Here is a 20543-nt window from a genome sequence, read left to right on the forward strand (position 1 = left end):
TATACATACATACATACATATATACAGGAAGTAGTTCAGAAGGAATTTTTAGATGGATTATTTTAATTGACAGTACTGGTTTTGACTATCAAAATTTTAAAGATTATTTTATTGGCATTGGTGCTTTATGCCTAAACTTTTGATAACATTGATACTGTAAGTGAATAAGAAATTAAATTCCTTGTCATTTGGGAATCAAATGAGATTAAAGGAATTTTTTCCCAAAAAAATTGAAATACAGCACATTTATCATATATTTTGTTGTGTTCTACTCGTACTACCTTTTTAAAACAGATCTCCTGCCACCCAGCCTAATTCCCTAAACACTTTCTAGTGACCTTTTTTATTGTTGGAAAACATTACCTCCTCAATACTGCTTTACTTGAACAAAGACTAATCATCGCATTTTTGTGTTGTTCAGGAATCAGATGGCCAGGGCTGCCCCTTCTGTCGCTGTGAAATTAAAGGAACAGAGCCCATAATTGTGGACCCCTTTGATCCGAGAGATGAAGGCTCCAGGTGCTGCAGCATCATAGACCCCTTTGGGATACCCATGCTGGACTTGGACGACGACGACGACCGAGAGGAGTCCTTGATGATGAATCGGTTGGCAAATGTTCGAAAGGTAAAATTGGAAACCATAGGTTATTTAGGTTTACGTGTGATGTGCTAAATAAGTCATGCTCACAAATGGGGTATGATGGAGTGTGTAAGGTTTTGGGAAAGATTTAGGAATCAAAGTGAAAATTACATAAAGTTGATAGTGATAAAATTATAGCCTGGGAAAGCAGTAAACTATCGAAAGTATGCTGGCCATTTTAAGTCAAAATGAGAGCTGTTATATAGAATTATGACTGGCTATAACAGATCTGTGAAGACAATTTTCAGAAAGGAAATTAAGATTTATACTGATTAAGAATATTTGTTAAAGTCTAAAAGAAGTATCTGTTAGAGTTATTGTCTTGCCAGGGCAGCCAGCCTTCTTCTGTTTGGCTACCAAGAGGTAACATTAAGATTTACTATTGTGAAGCTACCATAATCTACAACATGCTTATCAATCAGTATTGCTGACTCAGAAAACTGACTTTGTTATTAGTTCACTGTAGATGAAGTCTACTGTCTACTTGGAGTTTATGTAACCAGATTCACAAAAGACTGGTTGGTAAACCAGCACATAAATTGACTTATAGACTGGAGATACAATGATCAATAGAATTAGACATTCACTGTATGAAAGATACATGAAGTGCAGATCACACTCAGAAACTCATGCTTTCAAAGTCAGAAAGGGTGACAAGCAATCTGAGGGAGTCTGAGGCACAGTGAGAGTAAAAGTCATCCCAGATCAAAAGCAAAATTTGTGAGTAGTCATGTTGGTGAGGCTAACATATCTGCATATGTAAAAAATCTTACGGGCATGCTTTCAGTGAATCCTGGAACACAGAAAAGGTGGGAGAGACAAAGAGGCTGATTTGATATTGAAGGGGTAACACTAAGCAAAGTACTTGTAAATTAAGTATTTTTAACCATTGGAGAAATATCTTCTGGTACCATCCTTTCATTCTGTGACACACACTTAGAGTTGTGAAGTGTGTGATCCCTTTGACTCAAGAGATAAAAGAAAGGAAGTAGTTATTCTTCAGGAACAGGAAAGGATGAATAGAGTTGATTTTAAGATGAATTCATGATGAGTAGACCAGAATTAATGTATTTTTAAGTTTATATATACATATATGTATATGTTTTTTACACCATTCTTCATTTTGTACATTTTTTCATTTCAGTTGTAATCCCTGTGGTCTTCCCACCACCAGTTCACCCATGTGCCATCACTGTAGTCCCGTTTGCAGTACTAATGTATTTTATATGCACAAAACTTTTCCACATACTTTATTTAGTCAGCAACTTAAGACATGGTATTCTCATTTTCAGAAAAGGAAATGAGTTCAAGCTTGTCATGTGACTTGGCTGCATGAGCCAGGTGAGCTGCAGGGCCAGGATGCCATACCAGGATGCCTCTGGAAGGCAGCAGAGCAGTGCACCCCCTCATCTGCAGGGGGGCGGAAGGGGTGCGAAGCTGGGCTTTGGACAGTATTGTAGGGTGTATGCAGGCGTGAGTGTCACCTAGGACGTCATATATCTGCACTCATGTTGATAACTGTAGCATTAGTAATGTCAATGCGCCCCCATTGTTCTAGATTCTTTAACCTTTTATCTCATTTGATCATCACACCCAACCAGTAGGGAAGCTGTTGCTATTATACTGTTCTAGAGAGGAGGCAGTTGAAGATGTGAAATAACTTTCCTAAAATCCCATTATGAGTGTATAGCAGAATTTGTGCATTATTGCAGGTCTCCCTACCTTAAAAACTCTATCAATACTGTCTCTTTTGCCATCCTTGCAACATTATCACTCACACTGTACTGGGGAGACACAGCATAACTACCTTTAATCTGAAGATCTTTTCAGATCTGTAACATACTGTACCTGATGAAAATTTACTAACTCCCAATGAATTATAAGAGTTAATTTTAATTGTATCTGTTAGTATAACCTTTATAGAAATATTTATGTCTTGCACCTAACCTAATGCTTAAAAATTCTCACTGATGGGAAGCCCACGGGGATTACAGCTGAGATAAAAAAGAAAATGCACAAAATGGTGTAACGACAAACTACTATACTAGATTATTTAAAAAAAAAATTCTCACACATACTGAGATATGTCCTGGAAATTTATATATATAAGTTACTAGTAAATCTATTTTTCCATGTAGCCTTTTCTGGCTATATAAATGTAAATTGAAAATAATCAAGTTAATCACAAATAAAACTTTTAGATCCTCTGTCACATTTAACAATTATTAAGGTCTTAATGCTCACTTCTGTCTAGGGGCTACTGTATTGGACTCTATAGATACATGATATTTTCATCCACTACAGGTGTAATAAAAATTCTGTTCTCATGTAGAAAACTGTTTGGTAGGGCTTTGTCAAATCATTCTGCACGTTTTTATTAGAAGAAGGTGACGTCTTAATCCAAAAGATTTTTAATTTATTAACCAAATGGTTTTAGCTCACTTTGGGTATTTGACTATAACTTACAGTCAAATCCGCTGATTGCTGACTCACCTAAGTCATCTGTGTCTTGTTTTCCTTTGTTTTTCTGTTGTTTGAGGTTGATTTTACATTTTAAAATACTACATATTTGTGTGATTTTATAAATAAGTACAAATTTCCTTGATTTTTGCCTCTTGAATTAAAAAGCTGAAGTATTTACTTTCTGGCCTTAACAAGAAAAATGGATAGGTCACAGACTTAAGGCACCAGAAGCATTAAAGAATGGTTATACGTGGATAATAGAGAATGACCTAAAAGTTTTTGAGAAACATGCAACAGCTCAAATAGAAGAGACTTAGATAGTAATGTTTCCAGCTGAAAAAAACATTTCAATTTTCTTTCCAAAATGGGTTTTCTTATTTCAGTGATTTATATCTGGAGAGAGGCATTGAGCCTTAAGAGTAATTCTTTCTAGGACTTAGGTACCTTTACTGCTTGGGGGAAAGTATTCACTCTGTAGCAGTCTGGGGAAACTTGTAGTTTGGGGCTGCTTTGCACTGAAGGTGAAGCTGTTTTCACAGCGGCATTGACAACGGAACCCGCCACGGTTCAGCAAAGGAGCAGCAGAACGGCTGGGGGGACTCTGTAGGGCGCCCAGGTCTTTTCACCCACTCCAAATGGTACAGGTTTTGTTCTCTCTAGCATAACTGAGCTTTCTGTCTCTGAGCTGAGACACTTTTAATATCGGTCTTTTCTTCAAAATACCCCAAAAAGAGAAGAATGGTGCTCACGGATTTTATTGCCCATAAACTCCCACTTCAGTGGCTTATTTGGCTGTCAACACTGCCATTTAATAAAACTTTCATTATTCTCACTGTTATTCCTATGACAATTAGACATTGGAGAAATTAAATAAATGTCTTTATAGGCAATGATATGCCTCTAGTCCAGGAAATAAATTGTCTGAATTACATATTAACTTACTCTCTTAAAGGTAATCACTTAACTTTTAAAACCTAAATTTTAGTAGAGATAAAGCATCAAATTTTTTGGTGATAATTTCAAAGCTATTGCTTTGACCATATGGTTCCACAGCACTTACCAGACTTCTGTTTGAGTTTCAGCAGCCACACCAAATTGTTAACGTTTTACTTAGAGGGCCATCTCCTCTACTGAACTATGAGTTCTTATGGCCAGAACCAGTGTCTTATTCATCTTTGGTTTCTCCTGGCACCTTAAGCACACCCAGTCAGTATTAAGTGAAATAATAAATGCACATGCTTTCCGCATGCTCTTTTTGAGCAGTAACCTGAAATTTTGCATCTTTTTATCACCATTCCCATCTGCAGACTGTATCTGCATGCAGCATGTCGCATGGAAGGTTCAGTCCTACCTTACAGCAGAGCTTAATAACAGCACATGGTCAGCTGACGTAATCATTTTTATACCTGAGTTTCTTTTCTGTTTTTTAACCATTCAGTTGTTTTACTCATCCATTCATTTTCAAAGCATTTCATTCCTCAACTGCAGTAATGACTGTCTAGTTGTACGGCAGAATGGCTCCATTTTCTTTTATCTGCCATTTCAAATATCCATCTCATCTTTATGCTCTTTTATGAGTAAGTTAATGGCTATATTATGAAATTGTCTGTTCTAAGCAGATTGCATTCTTTAAATTAGTAATGCTTCCCACATAGCATGGAGGACTGTTACACATTAAACACATCTGGAGTTTATAAGTAGTGGCATACTAAACATATAGAATGTGTTTTTATTTTCTATTAAGTTAAGCATATCTAATAATAATAATTTTTAAGGTTTATTTATATGCATACAGAACTGGGGTACAGGCCAGAGGTGCAGGGGCGGTGAGAGGATTCACCAGAGACAGTAGGGAGCACAAAGGGCAGATTAACTGAAATACTCTGTTGAGGGGAGCAGTAGGCAAGACAGGAGAGGTCTGCTGCAACATGTGGATCACCTCCAGTGCAGGGGTCGAACTCACACTGAAGTGACTCTGGCTAGCTCGCAGTGCTGTGTCCTAACCTGTTGAGCCACCAGGGAGGGAGGGCCTCAATAATACTAATTTTTACAGAAGCAAATAGAACCAACAAATAATAGTGTATTGCTTGCCTTCCTACATATAGTATTTTGTGATTCTCACTAGAAGACATTTGAAATTGTATTTGAAATTATACCATTGCTTGAGTTCAGAGCTGGTAGATTTTCTAGGATAATTGGCTCTCATGTGAACACTTCCAGGAAGTCCAGAGTACAGTTGGTCAAATCCTTCTTCTTTCTAACTTCAGTCAGAAAGTCACATCCTTCTTTCTAACTTCAGTCAGAAAGTCATCTGTTGCTATACGGAATATTTGTCTAAGGAGGATTCTTAGCAGTTACTTAGTAATTTTGTTGATAGACCATACTATTCACCAAATACATAAAATTACAAGCAAAACAAAGACCTACATACAGAATAAAATAGTATAAGTTGAGACTAATTTCTTCTGTCTTACACAGTTTTTTTTTTTTTTTAAAGATTTATTTATTTATTCATACAGAACTGGGGTTCAGGCCAGAGATGTGGAGGGTGAGAGGATTCACCAGAGACAGAGTGGGGAGCAGAACAGGCAGATCAACGAAGTACACTGCTGAGGGGAGCAGTGGGCGGGCCAGGAGAGGTCTGCCACGCCATGTGGTCACCTCCGGGGCAGGCGGGGATCGAACTCATGCGAAAGTGGCTTAAGCTTCTTAGTGCAGTGCTTTAACCCGCTGCGCCACCAGGGAGGGCCCTGTCTTACACAGTTTTTTAAAACATTATTATCTTTAAAAAATTTTTAAGAACAAAAACCGTTGTAACCAGAAGGAATTGCTCTTTATCAAGAAGGAATTGTCATCAGAAATAAATCCACATTGCTAAGTAAAAATGTTTAATAGATCATCTAGGGCTTGCTTTTCCTCATGTTTCCCTAATAGTAAGTATGAGGATAAGTTCCACAGTAATCCTGATCTCAAGAAAAGAGTTTATGTGAACAGATCACAATGTTTCTAGGAGAGCAGGGCCTTTTTAATACGATTCATATTCTAACCACAGACTGGAACAGTAAGGAGGACAAAAGTGAAATGCAGAATAACAATAGATATTTGTAATGTAGAATATGTTTCTCAATCTTGTGCCATTGTGCCTCCTGAGGGTATTCAGAAATTTGTGGCCATTGGTCAGGGAAACAACTGACCATTAGCGGGCAGGGTCAAAGATGTAAAACATCCTACAACTCCCTAAGACAGTCCCACCCAAAAAGAATGACTCTGACACTGTTACAGAGTCTTTGTTGGAAACAACCCAGAGGTACAAGTGTGTGGTTTGCCTTTCATTGCATTTTGTACACTGAATTTGTTAAATCCTCCATGCCTAATAGTAGCATTTTCTTTATTAGTATTTAATTGCCAAAGGGAAAAACTGCCTTGTGTAAGTGCTAGCTTACACATTGCTAACACTGAAAGATAGTGTTATATGTTCTTGAAAAATGGCTTGAATATGTACTAGTTTCTGAGAATACCCTTTTCTTGTTACCAGTTTTGGATCAGCCTCCTGTGGTTAACTGTGTACTCCTGGGGGGAGGGGGGGCAGAGGTCTTGCTTTGCTTTTTCCATCTCAATCTTGCCTACAGTCTGGCACCTAGCAAGCCATGAAAATGGTTTATTCTTACCGAATCATCATTGGTCATACTTATTTTTCAACTAAAATTGCTTATTGAAGTGTAAACTTTGGTTTACATCACATTATATATTTTGGGGGTGTAGTTTCATCTCTACAAGTGCATATTATCACACCATGTCCACCTCCAAAGTCCAGGGACGCCCCATCAAAGCTCATGGGTCACTATCCTTCCTAGGCCCCACCCTCCACTTTGGATAGCTTCAGTTCTGCAGTCTAGTGTTTTAGTTTGTTCCTTTGCTTTGCTTCTTTATAGTCCATGTAGGGGTAGATCTTCAGGTATGTTGGGTAACGCAGTTCTTAACCTGTATTCTTCAGTAGACCTACTGTCATTGTCATCAACTACCTGGGTCATGTCCATTGATAGCTTTGCTACATAGTTTCTACGTGCCTCAGTAACCTTATCTGTGAAACTCTAGTTCTTTGAGTTGAGATAAAATGATTTCATGTATGTAAAATCATTTGAATAGTGTGGGTACATTTAATATTAAAAATATTATGTGTTAATAATATTAAGTGTTATTAATACTATTATTTTTTAATAATAAGTGTCATTTAAAAATAACACTTGGGGGCCCTCCCTGGAGGTGCAGCAGGTTAAAACACAGCACCAAGAAGCTAAAGCCACCTCAGCATGAGTTTGATCCCCACCCCGGAGGTGATCACATGGTGTGGCAGACCTCTCCTGACCCGCCCCTGCTCCCCTCAGCAGTGTACTTGTCAGTCGGCCTTTTCTGCTTCCCACTCTCTCTGGTGAATCCTCTTCACCGCCCCTGCACCTCTGGCTTGTACCCCAGTTCTGTATGCATAAATAAATAAACCTTTAATAAAAATAAATAACATTTGGTGTTATTTTTTAGATATAGTATTAAGACTCTTAAAGTAGTACTGTACTGAATTTAACATCAATTACTTTTAGGTGTTTATGGAAGGTCTTTTAGCTGCAGTTACCTATCATTCTTTAGGAAGAATTAGATGTTCCCCTTACAGTGGCTTGGCAAGGAATTGGTCATATTACTAGAATTTGTATCTACAGCCATAATTTCATTGCATGACCACATTAAGGAAACCACTGTAAAAGCATCTTTTAGATTTATAGCTCACAGAAAATGCGAAGTTGTCAACATTTCTGCTAACCGATTTCATAAATTAGATACACTATGATAGTCCTGCTCACTATATAAGTAAACTGAAATGATTAAGTAATCTGTAAAATATAGCGAAGAACTACCATAATCAATTAATAATTGCTTTTCATTAAAACCAGCTTTACCTGTTATTTTGGGAACAATAGAGGTATTGTATGAGGGCATTTTTCAGTGACTGAAGTTTATTCCTCTAATTCCCAGAATGTTCTTGTTTCCTAGCCATTTTTATGGAAATACTCAGAATTATATGTCATCCTTCCCTGACTTCTCAAAATTGGTTATGAAGCAAAGGGTATGAGTAAAAGAAGCCACTACTGTCAACAAAACGATATATTTTTGGAAATTTTCATCTTGCTACAACATTTAAGGGGTGGCTTTGTGAAATGAGGGAAACCATAATTTAAATTAAAAACCCCAAGTATATTGAATTAGGCCATAAAATTCTGATAATTTTTTTAAAGTAAAAAAAGAACACTTCAAAGAAATGCCACTATATGTAAACTTATCACAGGTCAGGAGATTATGTCTTCTTCATTAAAGATACTTAAGGAGAAGCAGCATAATTCTGTGTAAAGAACATTGTTTAGCATTTTAATGAAGTTTAACTCACTTGTGAGGATGTTATTAATGCTTTAAAGTGGGCTCTACTTGCAATTTTATTGACCACTTCTGTCCCATCTCAAAGAGAAATCAGATCTTACTCTACTGAGCATTTTACTTTGTATAAATTTCTGTATTCTTGCTTTTCAGAGCTTTAGTATGCAGGATCTAAAGTTTTCCAGATGTCACTAGTGAGTTATAAGTATAAATATTTTGAAAGTGTGCCTCATTTCACACACAGATATCTATATTCTTAATGGTAACAAGGTACCTACATTCCCTTCCTGCAGGGAAAAAATGCAGCCTAGTTAGTTTCACCTCCTATGTAGAGGGCTTTTCCTTTTGTTGGTTTGGTTTGGTTTGGTTTTGTTCTTGTATTTTTAGTGGAGTAAGCTTAGGTGCACAGTAAAACTGACAAGATGTCCAGCGGCATCTCCTGTACCCCCTGCCTCTGCATGCGTAACTTTCCCCCATTATCACCATTTCACCAGAGGGGTGCATTTATTGCAGCTGATGAACCAAATTAATTAACAGATCAGTGTGTGAAATTCATTCATTAGGGCTGGGTTCACCGTTGGTGTTGGCACACTTTATGGATTTGAGCAGATTTATAGTGACACATACCCACCATAATAGTAGCCTGCAGAGTGCTTTCACTGCATAAATAGTCTGTGTCTCCACTGGTCCTCCCTTTCATTCTACCCTACCCTCTGGCAACCAATAATCCTTTTACTGCCTTCCAGTCATACAGTATGTAGCATTCTCATATTGACTTCTTTCACATAGTAAGAAGCAATTAAGATTTGTGCTTGAATTGATCTGACTCAACTCTTTTTATTGCTGAATAATAGCCTGTTTTTTTTTTTAATTTTTATTTATTTTTGCATAGAAGAACTAGGGTGTAGTCTAGAGAGGTATGGGCAGAACAGGCAGGTTGACTGAAGTACACTGCTGAGGGGAGCAGCAGGCAAGACAGGAGAGGTCTGTTGCACCATGTGAGTCAACTCCCTGGCTGAGGATCAAGCTCATGCGTAGCAGTGATAGTGCTGAGACTTAACCCCTAGGCCATGAGGGAGACCCCCCTGTTCTGGTTTTTGGATGTACCACCATTTCTTTACTCTCCACTCTACTGAAGAGCATCTTGGCGTTTTCATGTTTTGCCAATTATTAAAAAGCAGTTATATACATCCAAGTGCATGTTTTTGTATGGACATGCACTCAACCTCTTTGGCTCAGTATCAAGAGGGGGGTACCATTACAGTGTATGTTAAAAGTATTTTTAGTTTCATTAAAAACTGTTAAGTGATCTCCTAATGTAACTGTACCACCATCAGTGAATTAGTTTCAGTTTTTTTTACATCCTTGCCAGCATTTGTTATTGTCAGCATTGTGGATCATGACAATTCAAAAAGATGTGTAATGGTATCTTGGTTTAATTAATTTTACCTTAAGAGGTATGCAGTATGGAATATTTTTAATATGCCTGCTTGCTATCTACAGATATTTGGTGATGCGTCTTAAGACCTGTGGCCCTTTTTTATTTTTTTATTTTTTATTTTTTTTTTTAAAGATTTATTTATTTGTGCATACAGAACTGGGGTACAGGCCAGAGGCTCAGGGGCGGTGAGAGGCGTCACCAGAGACAGAGTGGGGAACAGAACAGGTAGACCGACGAAGTACACTGCTGAGGGGAGCAGCGGGTGGGTCAGGAGAGGTCTGCCACACCATGTGGTCACCTCCGGGGTAGGCGGGAATCGAACTCATGCGGAAGCGGCTTTAGATTCTCAGTGCTGTGCTTTAACCCGCTGTGCCACCAGGGAGGGCCTGTGGCCCTTTTTTAAATCCATTGTTTTCTTACTGTTGAATTTCTTAAAAAAAAAAAATTGTATATGTTGGATGATAGGCCTTTATCATGATGTGATTTTCCAAACATTTTCTTCTAATCTGTGGTTTATTTTTCTTAATAATTACTTTCATAAGCAGATATTTTAAGTTTTGTGATGCCCACTTTATCAATTATTTCTTTCATGGATCATGCCATTGGTGATGTATTTAAAAAGTGATTACCAGTCCTGAGGTTATCTAGATTTCTCGTGCTATCATCTAGAAGTTTTATGATTTTATATTTCACATTTAGGTTTTTGACTCTTTGAGTTAACTTTGGTGACAGGTATAAGGTCTACTTCTAGATTCCTTTGTTGTATATGGATATCCTCTTGTTTCAGCATTATTTTTGAAAAGATAATACTCCATTGTAGTAGTAGTTTTGCGCCTTTGTCAATATTTGCTCACTACTTTTATGTGTATCTACTTCTGGATTCTCTATTTATTCCATCAATTTTTTAGTTTTTTTTTTTTTTTTTTTTTTTCAGTACCACACAGTCTGGATGATTGTAGCTGTATAGGTCTTGAAGTCACATATTGTCATTATTTTTAAATTTTTAATTTTCTTCTTTTCAAATTTTTTTTTCAATATTGCATAGGTTTTCTGGACATTTTTTTCTATGTAAATCATGGAGTCAGTTTATCAGCACCCACAAAAGAGCATGCTTGAAATTTTGCATACGTCTCATTGGAATGTATAAGTCAAGAAGACTTTTCTTGTTCACTGAGTTGTTCCCTAAATTCTGTGAGGTGAAACCTTAGGAAGTGTGACACCGAGTGAGCAGGAAGTTGTTCTACTGCTCTTACACCACACTCCTCATACAAACTTTTGTTTACTACCAAAAGGGAATAATGGCACAGTTACTGTAAAACAGACAATATAAAGTGTTTATACTTTATATCTGTAGATCTGTTTATACTTTATACTATATAAATTACATACAGACATGAGAACATGTATAAATATTTCTGTAACAATTCCGCCAAATGATGTTCTCTGTATAGGGGATTATTTTAAATAATTTTAATTTTGTAATATTCACAAATGAATGTGAGAAAGAACAGAATGGTTATTAACAAGGAAAGCATACATACAATATTTTATTTTATATCATAAAAGTTTTATCAGTGTCCATTAAGGTTCATGCACTTAGAGAAAGTGTACACTATGTAAGAGTCCTTCATATCACCCTTCTCATACACACACACACACACACACACACATAGATATATATATCTACCTTGTTCAGACATGGGAACTTGTTAAGTAAAAATCCTATTAAGAATGTTACAAAATTGACTTTAATTATCTCTGGGATTGTCAAAACTCTTACCTTACTAGTAATAGGAGAGGTTTTTTCTTGTCCTGTTTTTAATAATAATCTAGCTGGGTTTAAAGATTCTTATCAAATGTTTTTCCATTTCCATAATAATGGATCTTATTAAAGCTTTTATAAAATCCCTCTTTAAAAGGTGTGGACAAGTGAAGAGTGACTAAAATAGAATGATTTCCCTGATTATTATTGGTAATTGCCAAGCATGCTGATACATGCTTTTAACTACTTCTTGGGCCTTTTCTCTCAGGATTTTTTGTTAAAATTGTATATTTAGATTTCTCTATTCATTATGGTAGCCATTAGCATCCTATTCTAAGTGCTAAAAAAATTCTGTAAATTTTGTCAAAAGAATAGCATTTACTCATTTCATAAAGCAAAGTGCTGTGAAAAATTGGTGACTATGTAGATATAAAAGAATCAAATGTGACCTTTAATTGCCAGAGCACCAGAGTTTCAGTTTGTTAAAGACATACTCATCAGAAACCAGTATGAAAAAACTTAAGAGAAATTATTAGTCAGACAAATTTCTGGTATCTGATAATACAGGCAGGAATCAAGGCGCTCAGATATTTTTGAAGTTGTGAAAAAAGCTCCTTTATTCTAAAATTCTGAAAATGCAATACTATAAAGAAGAAATACCTAAAATTAAGGAAAAGGAATGGGCTTATGACCTTATCCTGTGAGGTAGCTGTTGTAGTTACCTCTATACAGATGATTTATTATTTTGTGAATAAATTTTTCATTCAGTGAATGCTGTATCTTTTCCTATACCTTGCCGTTTCTCTATAACTTTCCAGATAACAATGGAGGTGTGGCAAATAAATTCATTTAAGGCCTTGGTAAACATGACGTGACCCTTTTGAGAATCTCTTAATTGATATATCATTTTACTGTGGTGGTTTTATTCTATTGGGAAAGTAAAATTACAAGAGCAGCAGTAAAATATCTACTCTAAAAAATTAGAAAACAAATCGGGAGAAGTATATAACTTACTGTAACATACTAGCACTTCACTATACTTCTATGTAAATAGCTCAGTCAAGTCAGTGAGTGGGAAATAATCTAGTTGGCATTGGGACAAAGAACATAAGAACACTAACCCAAAAAAGAAATACAAATGGCAAACAAATATTGCCAGTTTTTTTCTAATTATTTGTCAAGAAAGTACAAATATAACATCTACATGATTGAAATACCAAGCAAGTATCGTAGAAGCATAAAAATATTGTTTTGGATATCTTTTATACTAAGTTTGGTTCAGTTTGTTCATCACACATGTAACTCCAATAAGTTGGCTTTACTATCTGGATAGTAAAATGGTCTTATGAATATTCATAAACCATGACCTAATTAAGAGTCTTCGACCAACCCCCCAAAATTCTGTGATTCTATCCTTAAAATTGATATGTATGGGCCCTCCCTGGTGGTGCAGCGGGTTAAAGCGCTGCACTAAGAAACTAAAGCCACTTCCGCATGAGTTTGATTCCCGCCTGCCCCGGAGGCAACCACATGGCGTGGCAGACCTCTCCTGACCCGCCCGCTGCTCCCCTCAGCAGTGTACTTCGTCGATCTGCCTGTTCGGCTTCCCGCTTTGTCTCTGGTGAATCCTCTCACCCTCCGCATCTCTGGCCTGTACCCCAGTTCTGTATGAATAAATAAATAAATCTTTAAAAAAATTGATATGTATAAGGTCACAGACTTCTTTGTGATACTGCATTATAAATAGAAATTGAGAATAGCAAGCGAATAATTATTTACATGTTGTTGTATACATATACTTCACCCTTGAAAATTCACAAAAAATGTTGAATGGCAACTAAAATTTGGGAGGTATAATGTTAACCAATATCGGGTAGATTTTTAAATTGTGTGTGTGATTAGGAACCATCACCAATTACTGTGAGTAGCTGCTTTTCAAAGCATGTTTATATTTCCCATATTTGCCAAATTTATACATTGAAATTGTGTACTTAGTAAGGAGGGAAAATGGCTGAAAACACACAAGAAGTGCCAGAACCATTAAACCTCTTTACTATCGTAAACAGTTTGTTAGTATCAATGCATCTAAATTCATGGACCTACTCCAACTTTTAAACTACTTTTCTTTTGTTTCTATATTCATGACACTCATGATTAAGATGAAAAAAGGAGATTTATGTTCAATTCCATTCTAGAGTTTTGTGATGATGATCAATGTTAATAATGGCAAATAAAATTAGACATTCTATTTGACGTTTGAATGCATTTAAGACTCAATCTAATTATTTGTTGGGTCGATTTTGTTACTATTCTTTGTATAGGCCCTGTCTGTACAAACAAAATAGAGCAAAATGAAATAATTATTTTTTTAGATTTATTTATTCATATGGAACTGGGGTACAGGCCAGAGATGTGGAGGGTGACAGGATTCACCAGAGACAGAGAAGGGAGCAGAACAGGCAGATCGATGAAGTACACTGCTGAGGGGAGCAGCGGGCGGGTCAGGAGAGGTCTGCCACACCATGTGGATCACCTCCGGGGCAGGCGGGGATCGAACTCATGCTGAAGTGGCTTTAGCTTCTCAGTGCTGTGCTTTAACCCGCTGTGCCACCAGGGAGGGCCCAAAAATGAAATAATTTTGTCTATAGAACAAAATAAAAAAAATGGATCGGAAAATCTTGTTTAAAATGTCTCTAACAGAGTTTTCTTTTAGTAGTAAAGATGAGTTATGGTTGATTGAACTGTGGAGATGTAATAGATTACTATCTACCACTTGTACACCAAAATAGTCAATATTCTTAATATATCATCTACATAATAGTGAATGCTTTATACCAAATTTATTGTCCCATACTTCATTTAATTTTATTAACCCATGAAGTAGATTAGTTATTACTACATGGAGAATATACAATAAGATTTTCAATAGGCAGTTACTTATTCAAGATTACATGACATTTAAAAGTTCTAGCTGTGAGGTCTAAATATTACATATATTAAATTATATCCAAATCATACATTTAATTATATGGTTCTTTTTCAAAAACAATTGTTCATTATAACCAGTTGACACTACAGGCAGTTTACATTAGAAATTTTGTTTTTTACACAGCCACACTTGAAATTCATATTCCAGTCAAGTCCAGGCAACAAAAATTCCTGAGAATGTTTTCATACTCTTCTATATTTGTATTAAATTTCTATTCTATACAGGATGGAGGTATTTGTATGTGTATCAAAAATATATGAATGCTTGAGAAATACAGGGCAAATCAGTGAATGGTGATTAAGTTTGTGGAGCGCACATCTTACAATCTAAGCCTGAAAAAAGGATTGCATGCATGTTTGTTACCTCCTTTTATCACTTACTGGTAACAGAACAAGATACATGGTCTGAGCACTCTTGGGATGGTAATTAGATCTATGGTTGAAAGAGGAGAGAAGACCTGAGGGAAATGTCTGATTATGGCATCATGTTAGGAAATAATGTAAATCTATAGGGCCACATCCCTTTGTCATGTCTTGACTTTAGAAGTACTTATTGTACCTGATGATTACCAATACAGGGGGAAATTCTGATCCTCCAGAATTCCTCATTCTTTAAATGACCATTAAAATTAAAATACTATGTAGAGATAGTCTAGTTGAAAGCATAGAAATTTTAGATGTAAGTTAAATTCATTTTGCTTTGCTGTATTTTTAGAATGCAAAGAAAGGCACACTTTGTAGTCTTTAAGTTGCATTGATAAATTTTGAAATATGATTTCTGCTACTGGATACATCATGAATTTTTAATGTCTCATTTAAGAAGTGTGAGCTAGGGTGTGAAGTATTAGGTTCTTTTCTCTTAGATTTTTTTTTTAAAGATTTATTTATTCATACAGAACTGGGGTACAGACCAGAGATGCGGAGGGTGAGAGGATTCACCAGGAACAGAGTGGGGAGCAGAACAGGCAGATCAACGAAGTATACTACTGAGGGGAGCAGCGGGCAGGCCAGGAGAGGTCTGCCATGCAATGTGGATCTCCTCCGGGGTAGTCGGGGATCAAACTCATGAGGATTTGGCTTAAGCTTCTTAGTGGAGTGCTTTAACCCGCTGCGCCACCAGGGAGGGCCTCTCTTAGATTTTAAAGTGGGAAAGAAAAAAATAAAACGTGATTATTTCAGATAAATTAAGTGACCTTTTATGCAACAGTCTACTAACAACACCTACTAAAAATGTTTACAGATGTCCATGGTTAAGCATTTGAATTTTGCTAGCATAAAAATTAAGCAAAGTTTCAATACTGTAATTGCAGAATTGTTCATAAAGACAGCAAGAGATTCAACAAGGATTGATGCATTATTATCTAAAGGGCACTGTTAACTTATCTACTCCTCCGTGGAAATATTACTGCAATTTAGAAAGAATGTTAGGGTGAATTTTGTTCACATGACCAGTAAAGTTAAGACGTATTTGGGCCCTCCCTGTTGTTACCTCCTTTTATCACTTACTGGTAACAGAACAAGATACATGGTCTGAGCACTCTTGGGATGGTAATTAGATCTGTGGTTGAAAGAGGAGAGAAGACCTGAGGGAAATGTCTGATTATGGCATCATGTTACAGTAAGGAAACCTTTGACAAACATATCAAAAACCTGATGAAATTTTTGATTAATTTGTATGAATTGTATGCCAAATAGCAGTCAGGTTATGTCATACATAAACCCAAAACAGAGCAAGGCTTACCTATATACAAATGGAAGTACTTGTTGGCTTTTGTTCTACCAGACAAGATGAAAGACCTTACGCAGTATAGGAATTCCCAGTTTTAGCAGAAGTACAGAGTTTTCTAGATTAAGTTTCTCAAGAAGGACATTTAAGGTATTGAGGTTTTCTTTTCTGGGGAAACCATGTGAGCGCAAATCTGTGTAGTTTAAATACAAATAACTTTAAAAACTGTCCCTCTCTTCCTGATATAATTGATTACTAGAAAAGCAAATTGTGTACTCTCTGCATATTTTATATGGAACAAAGTAATATTTAAGTTATAGAATGTACTGTAAATCAAAAACCTAGGAAGATTCTGTGAGATAGGTAAGCTGAGCAATGTGTTTTCTGATTTCCTCATAATACACAGCTTCTAGTAGAATGTCTGCATTTTGCTGTTTTTCTAAACCATGTTTTTGCTGTTCATTTTTCCTGGTCCCTTCTGCAATATGTAAGAGAAACTTACTCATTTTTGACATAGTACTGCCTTGAAGGGGCGATGTGAGCTCTTTCTGTGTATATTTTAATCAGGGTAAACTGTATTTTAGCAGGTGTTCTATAACATACCTTCTCAAAAGCGAAGGCCTTCCCTAAGAACTGAAAGGACAGACCTGATATAACAAATAAACAACATCTTCTCTTTATTCTAGTGCACTGATAGGCAGAATTCTCCAGTCACATCTCCAGGATCCTCTCCCCTTGCACAAAGAAGAAAGCCTCATCCAGATCCTCTCCAGATCCCACATCTCAGCCTGCCGCCGGTGCCTCCTCGCCTGGACCTCATCCAGAAAGGCATAGTTCGGTCCCCCTGTGGCAGCCCAACTGGATCACCAAAGGTGATTTCATTAGAAACACAGATAAGTTTTCTGTAATACTTATCGATTACTCCAATTCTTTTAGATCCCCATACTTCTTGTGTTCTTAATTCCTTATGAACAACTTTGATGGTTTTGTCACTTATGTTTAAGCATTAGCATATTCTTTACTTTATTACTATAAAAGTTAGATAATTACAAAGAGAGTACATGTCTGTAATAGCTGCCTGTTGCTGAAGCAAATAGCAAGGTGGTGCAATTACTCAGTAAAATGGATTTAAAAGGTCATTATAAGTATTAAAATAAATGGCATGCTTTTATGAAATGATGTTTTATACTCATTTTCATAGTGTCGTGACAAGAAAAATGTGGAGTATATTTGCATAAGAAGTTAGGGGTGATAAATTGTCACCATGCTTCAAGTTGACTCAGCAGAGGGAATTATATGTACTTTTACTATCTGAAGGAATTAATTAGAAAGAATTACAATATTTGCAAAGTAACTACATCCCTGTTTAATATTAAACATGTAATTATAACTTTTTAAATCTAAGTCAATAGTTTCACTTCTGTGAGGATTTTTTTCAAAATTTTAGTTCTGTGTTTAAGTTTTCAAATTTGAGAAGGGTATATTTTTCTCTATTAGATATTAAATTTTAATAATTCTGTTTGGTAATATGTTCTATTGTCCAAAATTAGTTGGAAACATGGTATTTCATTCTTTTTCATCACAATTAACTTGGTTCTAAGTTCATATTACAACTTTTTAGTTTGTTATTTATTCAGAATTATATAAACACACAGTATATTCCATTTTTTTCAATGTTTTCTAACAAAGCACAAACCATTGATTAGATTAACATATAAATATTTCCTTGTCAAATCAGACTTCTTTTTTCCATTTTAAGGATCCAAACATTTTAATAAATAGTGACTTTTCACTGTCCAGGTAGTAACTGTTAAAAGTGCAAAGAAGAACCAGAGTAAATTTGCTGCTTATCAGTTGCTCTTTCATGGCAGAGATAAACACAAAATAACAAACCAAGGCTTTGTCTTCCAGGGATGTTAAAAATCAAGTTGCTCTTTAAAACAAAAGAGCTTTGATGGGTTTTGCTGTATCTCCTAACTCAGAGAAGTATGCAAATGAATGTATTATTTGATATTATTTTAATGTCAGTTATCCAAAATCAGCATGTAATTTTGATATTCTGTTACGTTTTGCTGGGTAGTCTTTATAACCTTGATATTCCAGTGTATGCAATCAATTGCTACAATTTTCTAATAAAATATATTTGAATGAGTCATTTTTAATTTCACATGTTGGTGATAACAGGAAATTTAGTAAAGGGTACAACATGCCAATTTGTAAAACTCCATTTTGACCTAGCAATAATCTACTAGTCTGGAAGTCATTTCAGTGCCTGGTATAGCTTATCATTTCTTTTTTCACTCTGTGTCTCTTTAGTCTTCTCCTTGCATGGTGAGAAAACAAGATAAACCACTCCCACCGCCTCCCTTACGAGATCCTCCTCCCCCTCCACCTGAAAGACCACCTCCCATACCACCTGACAATAGACTGAGTCGTCACTTCCATCCTGTGGAAAGTGTGCCTTCCAGAGACCAGCCAATGCCTCTTGAAGCCTGGTGCCCTCGGGATGTGTTTGGGACTAGCCCCTCAGTGGGGTGTAGACTCCTAGGGGAAGGCTCTCCAAAACCTGGACTCACAGCAAGTTCAAATGTAAATGGGAGACATAGTAGAATGAGCTCTGACCCAGTGCTTACGAGGAAACACAGATGCCATGACTTGCCTTTAGAAGGAGCCAAGGTAAGAAATTCACAAAGCAGGCACAAAACAATCTGCCTGTAAACTCTTCTGTTAATAGGAAGCATAAAAAGTTGGGCAGCTTTTTTTGGGGGGGGGTTGGGTGGTGGGGTGCTAGTGTGGCACTTCCTATAAGTCTTTAATTATCTCCATGTTATAAGTAATCAGAAGCTCATTAAAAGTTAAACTTAAAAGAAGTCAGGAAGAAAGTTCTAAGTAATGATTTAACTTCAATGTGAAGACACTAGACAGCTTGCCAGAGATTTATTTCACCTTCCCTTGTTTCATCTGCCAGAAGTTCTTCTTATTAATAACTTGGTGGCAGAATCAGCTTTTTTTTTTTTAATCTCTCCTAGTTCTATCCAATTTGGAAAAAAGTTGTGCAACTACAGCATATCATCAATCAGTCATTGGCATAGTTGCTTAGGAAATTACACTTTAGGCAACCAGGTGAAATAGATTTCTACTTGCCTAAAACACCCAGGTGAAATGGATTTCTCACTTGCCTAAAACACCCAAGCCCAGTTCACTTTTAGAAAATAAACTTTTCCTACATAAAACATGCAGAGTCTCACACATGTTGAATTCGAACGTGAAGGCTATCATCATCATCATCGTCATCATTTACATGTCCAGGAAAGAATCCCAGCACTCAAGAACCAAAGAGGTAGCAGTAAGGTCCTTGTGCTTAGAAGTCTTGGTGGGTCCCTGGCAGTTGCTGCTTTCCTGGGATTTGCTTTCATGGTGCTTTTGACTCAGATCAAATCACTGCTGTCTTCCCTCAACTAAAGGAGGCTTTGCCTCTCTTGAAGACTTTAATATTTAAAGTGATCCCATCTACATTGATCTGAAATTATTCCACGCAAGTAATCCTTTCCAGCAAAATAATAATGGCTTGTTCTTGGTGAGTTCATCCTACACTATATATAAGAAAGAAGAGTAAAGTGTGGCATGCTCATCTGTGTGTCTGGGGGGGGTGTGGATGTATATGTGTACAGTGACAGTGAGAATGAAAACTTTAGGTTTTGATATTCAACCTCCTTGTTACTTTAGGGTAACTGGGGTAGAAGTTGTTGAAATACTGGCATGGAATTCCACACAAAGGGGACAGATGACGGCGCTTTGCGGTGACTGTGCTTCTGGCTCACCTGGCTGTGTCTGTGTCTCATCCATCGTAAATAAGAAGTTTTTGTTCTAAAGTCCCTCCAGGGTGACCTAAATATGATGTTAAAACTTACCAAGCAGTTTTACAACTGAAAATGAAGATCTTTTCTTCCACAATAGAAGGTTTCCCAACTTAGAAATGAGATCAGAGGAAACTACCATTTTTCTTTAGTGTTTTATTTTTTTCTTCTTTTAGCATTTATTTTCACTCCTACAAGATCACACTCTGTGCATAGGATGTGGGAAAGAGCTCTGCTGGGAAATG

At 36.5% G+C, this 20543-nt stretch overlaps 1 protein-coding gene across 2 annotated transcripts in view; it reads left to right on the plus strand.

Annotated features, from left to right (window-relative positions):
- Positions 1-20543, plus strand: part of CBLB (Cbl proto-oncogene B, E3 ubiquitin protein ligase) — a 178436-nt gene that overhangs the window by 126706 nt on the left and 31187 nt on the right. For both annotated transcript variants that reach the window (XM_004675235.2, XM_012733931.1), the window contains exons 10-12: positions 422-625; positions 17128-17313; positions 18758-19117. In XM_004675235.2, coding sequence (XP_004675292.1) covers positions 422-625; positions 17128-17313; positions 18758-19117 — 750 coding nt within the window. The remainder of the gene's footprint in view (positions 1-421; positions 626-17127; positions 17314-18757; positions 19118-20543) is intronic.

Source organism: Condylura cristata, unplaced genomic scaffold (assembly GCF_000260355.1).
Source record: "Condylura cristata isolate star-nosed mole 26May11 unplaced genomic scaffold, ConCri1.0 scaffold00003, whole genome shotgun sequence".
In the NCBI taxonomy this organism is placed as follows: Eukaryota; Metazoa; Chordata; class Mammalia; order Eulipotyphla; family Talpidae; genus Condylura; species Condylura cristata.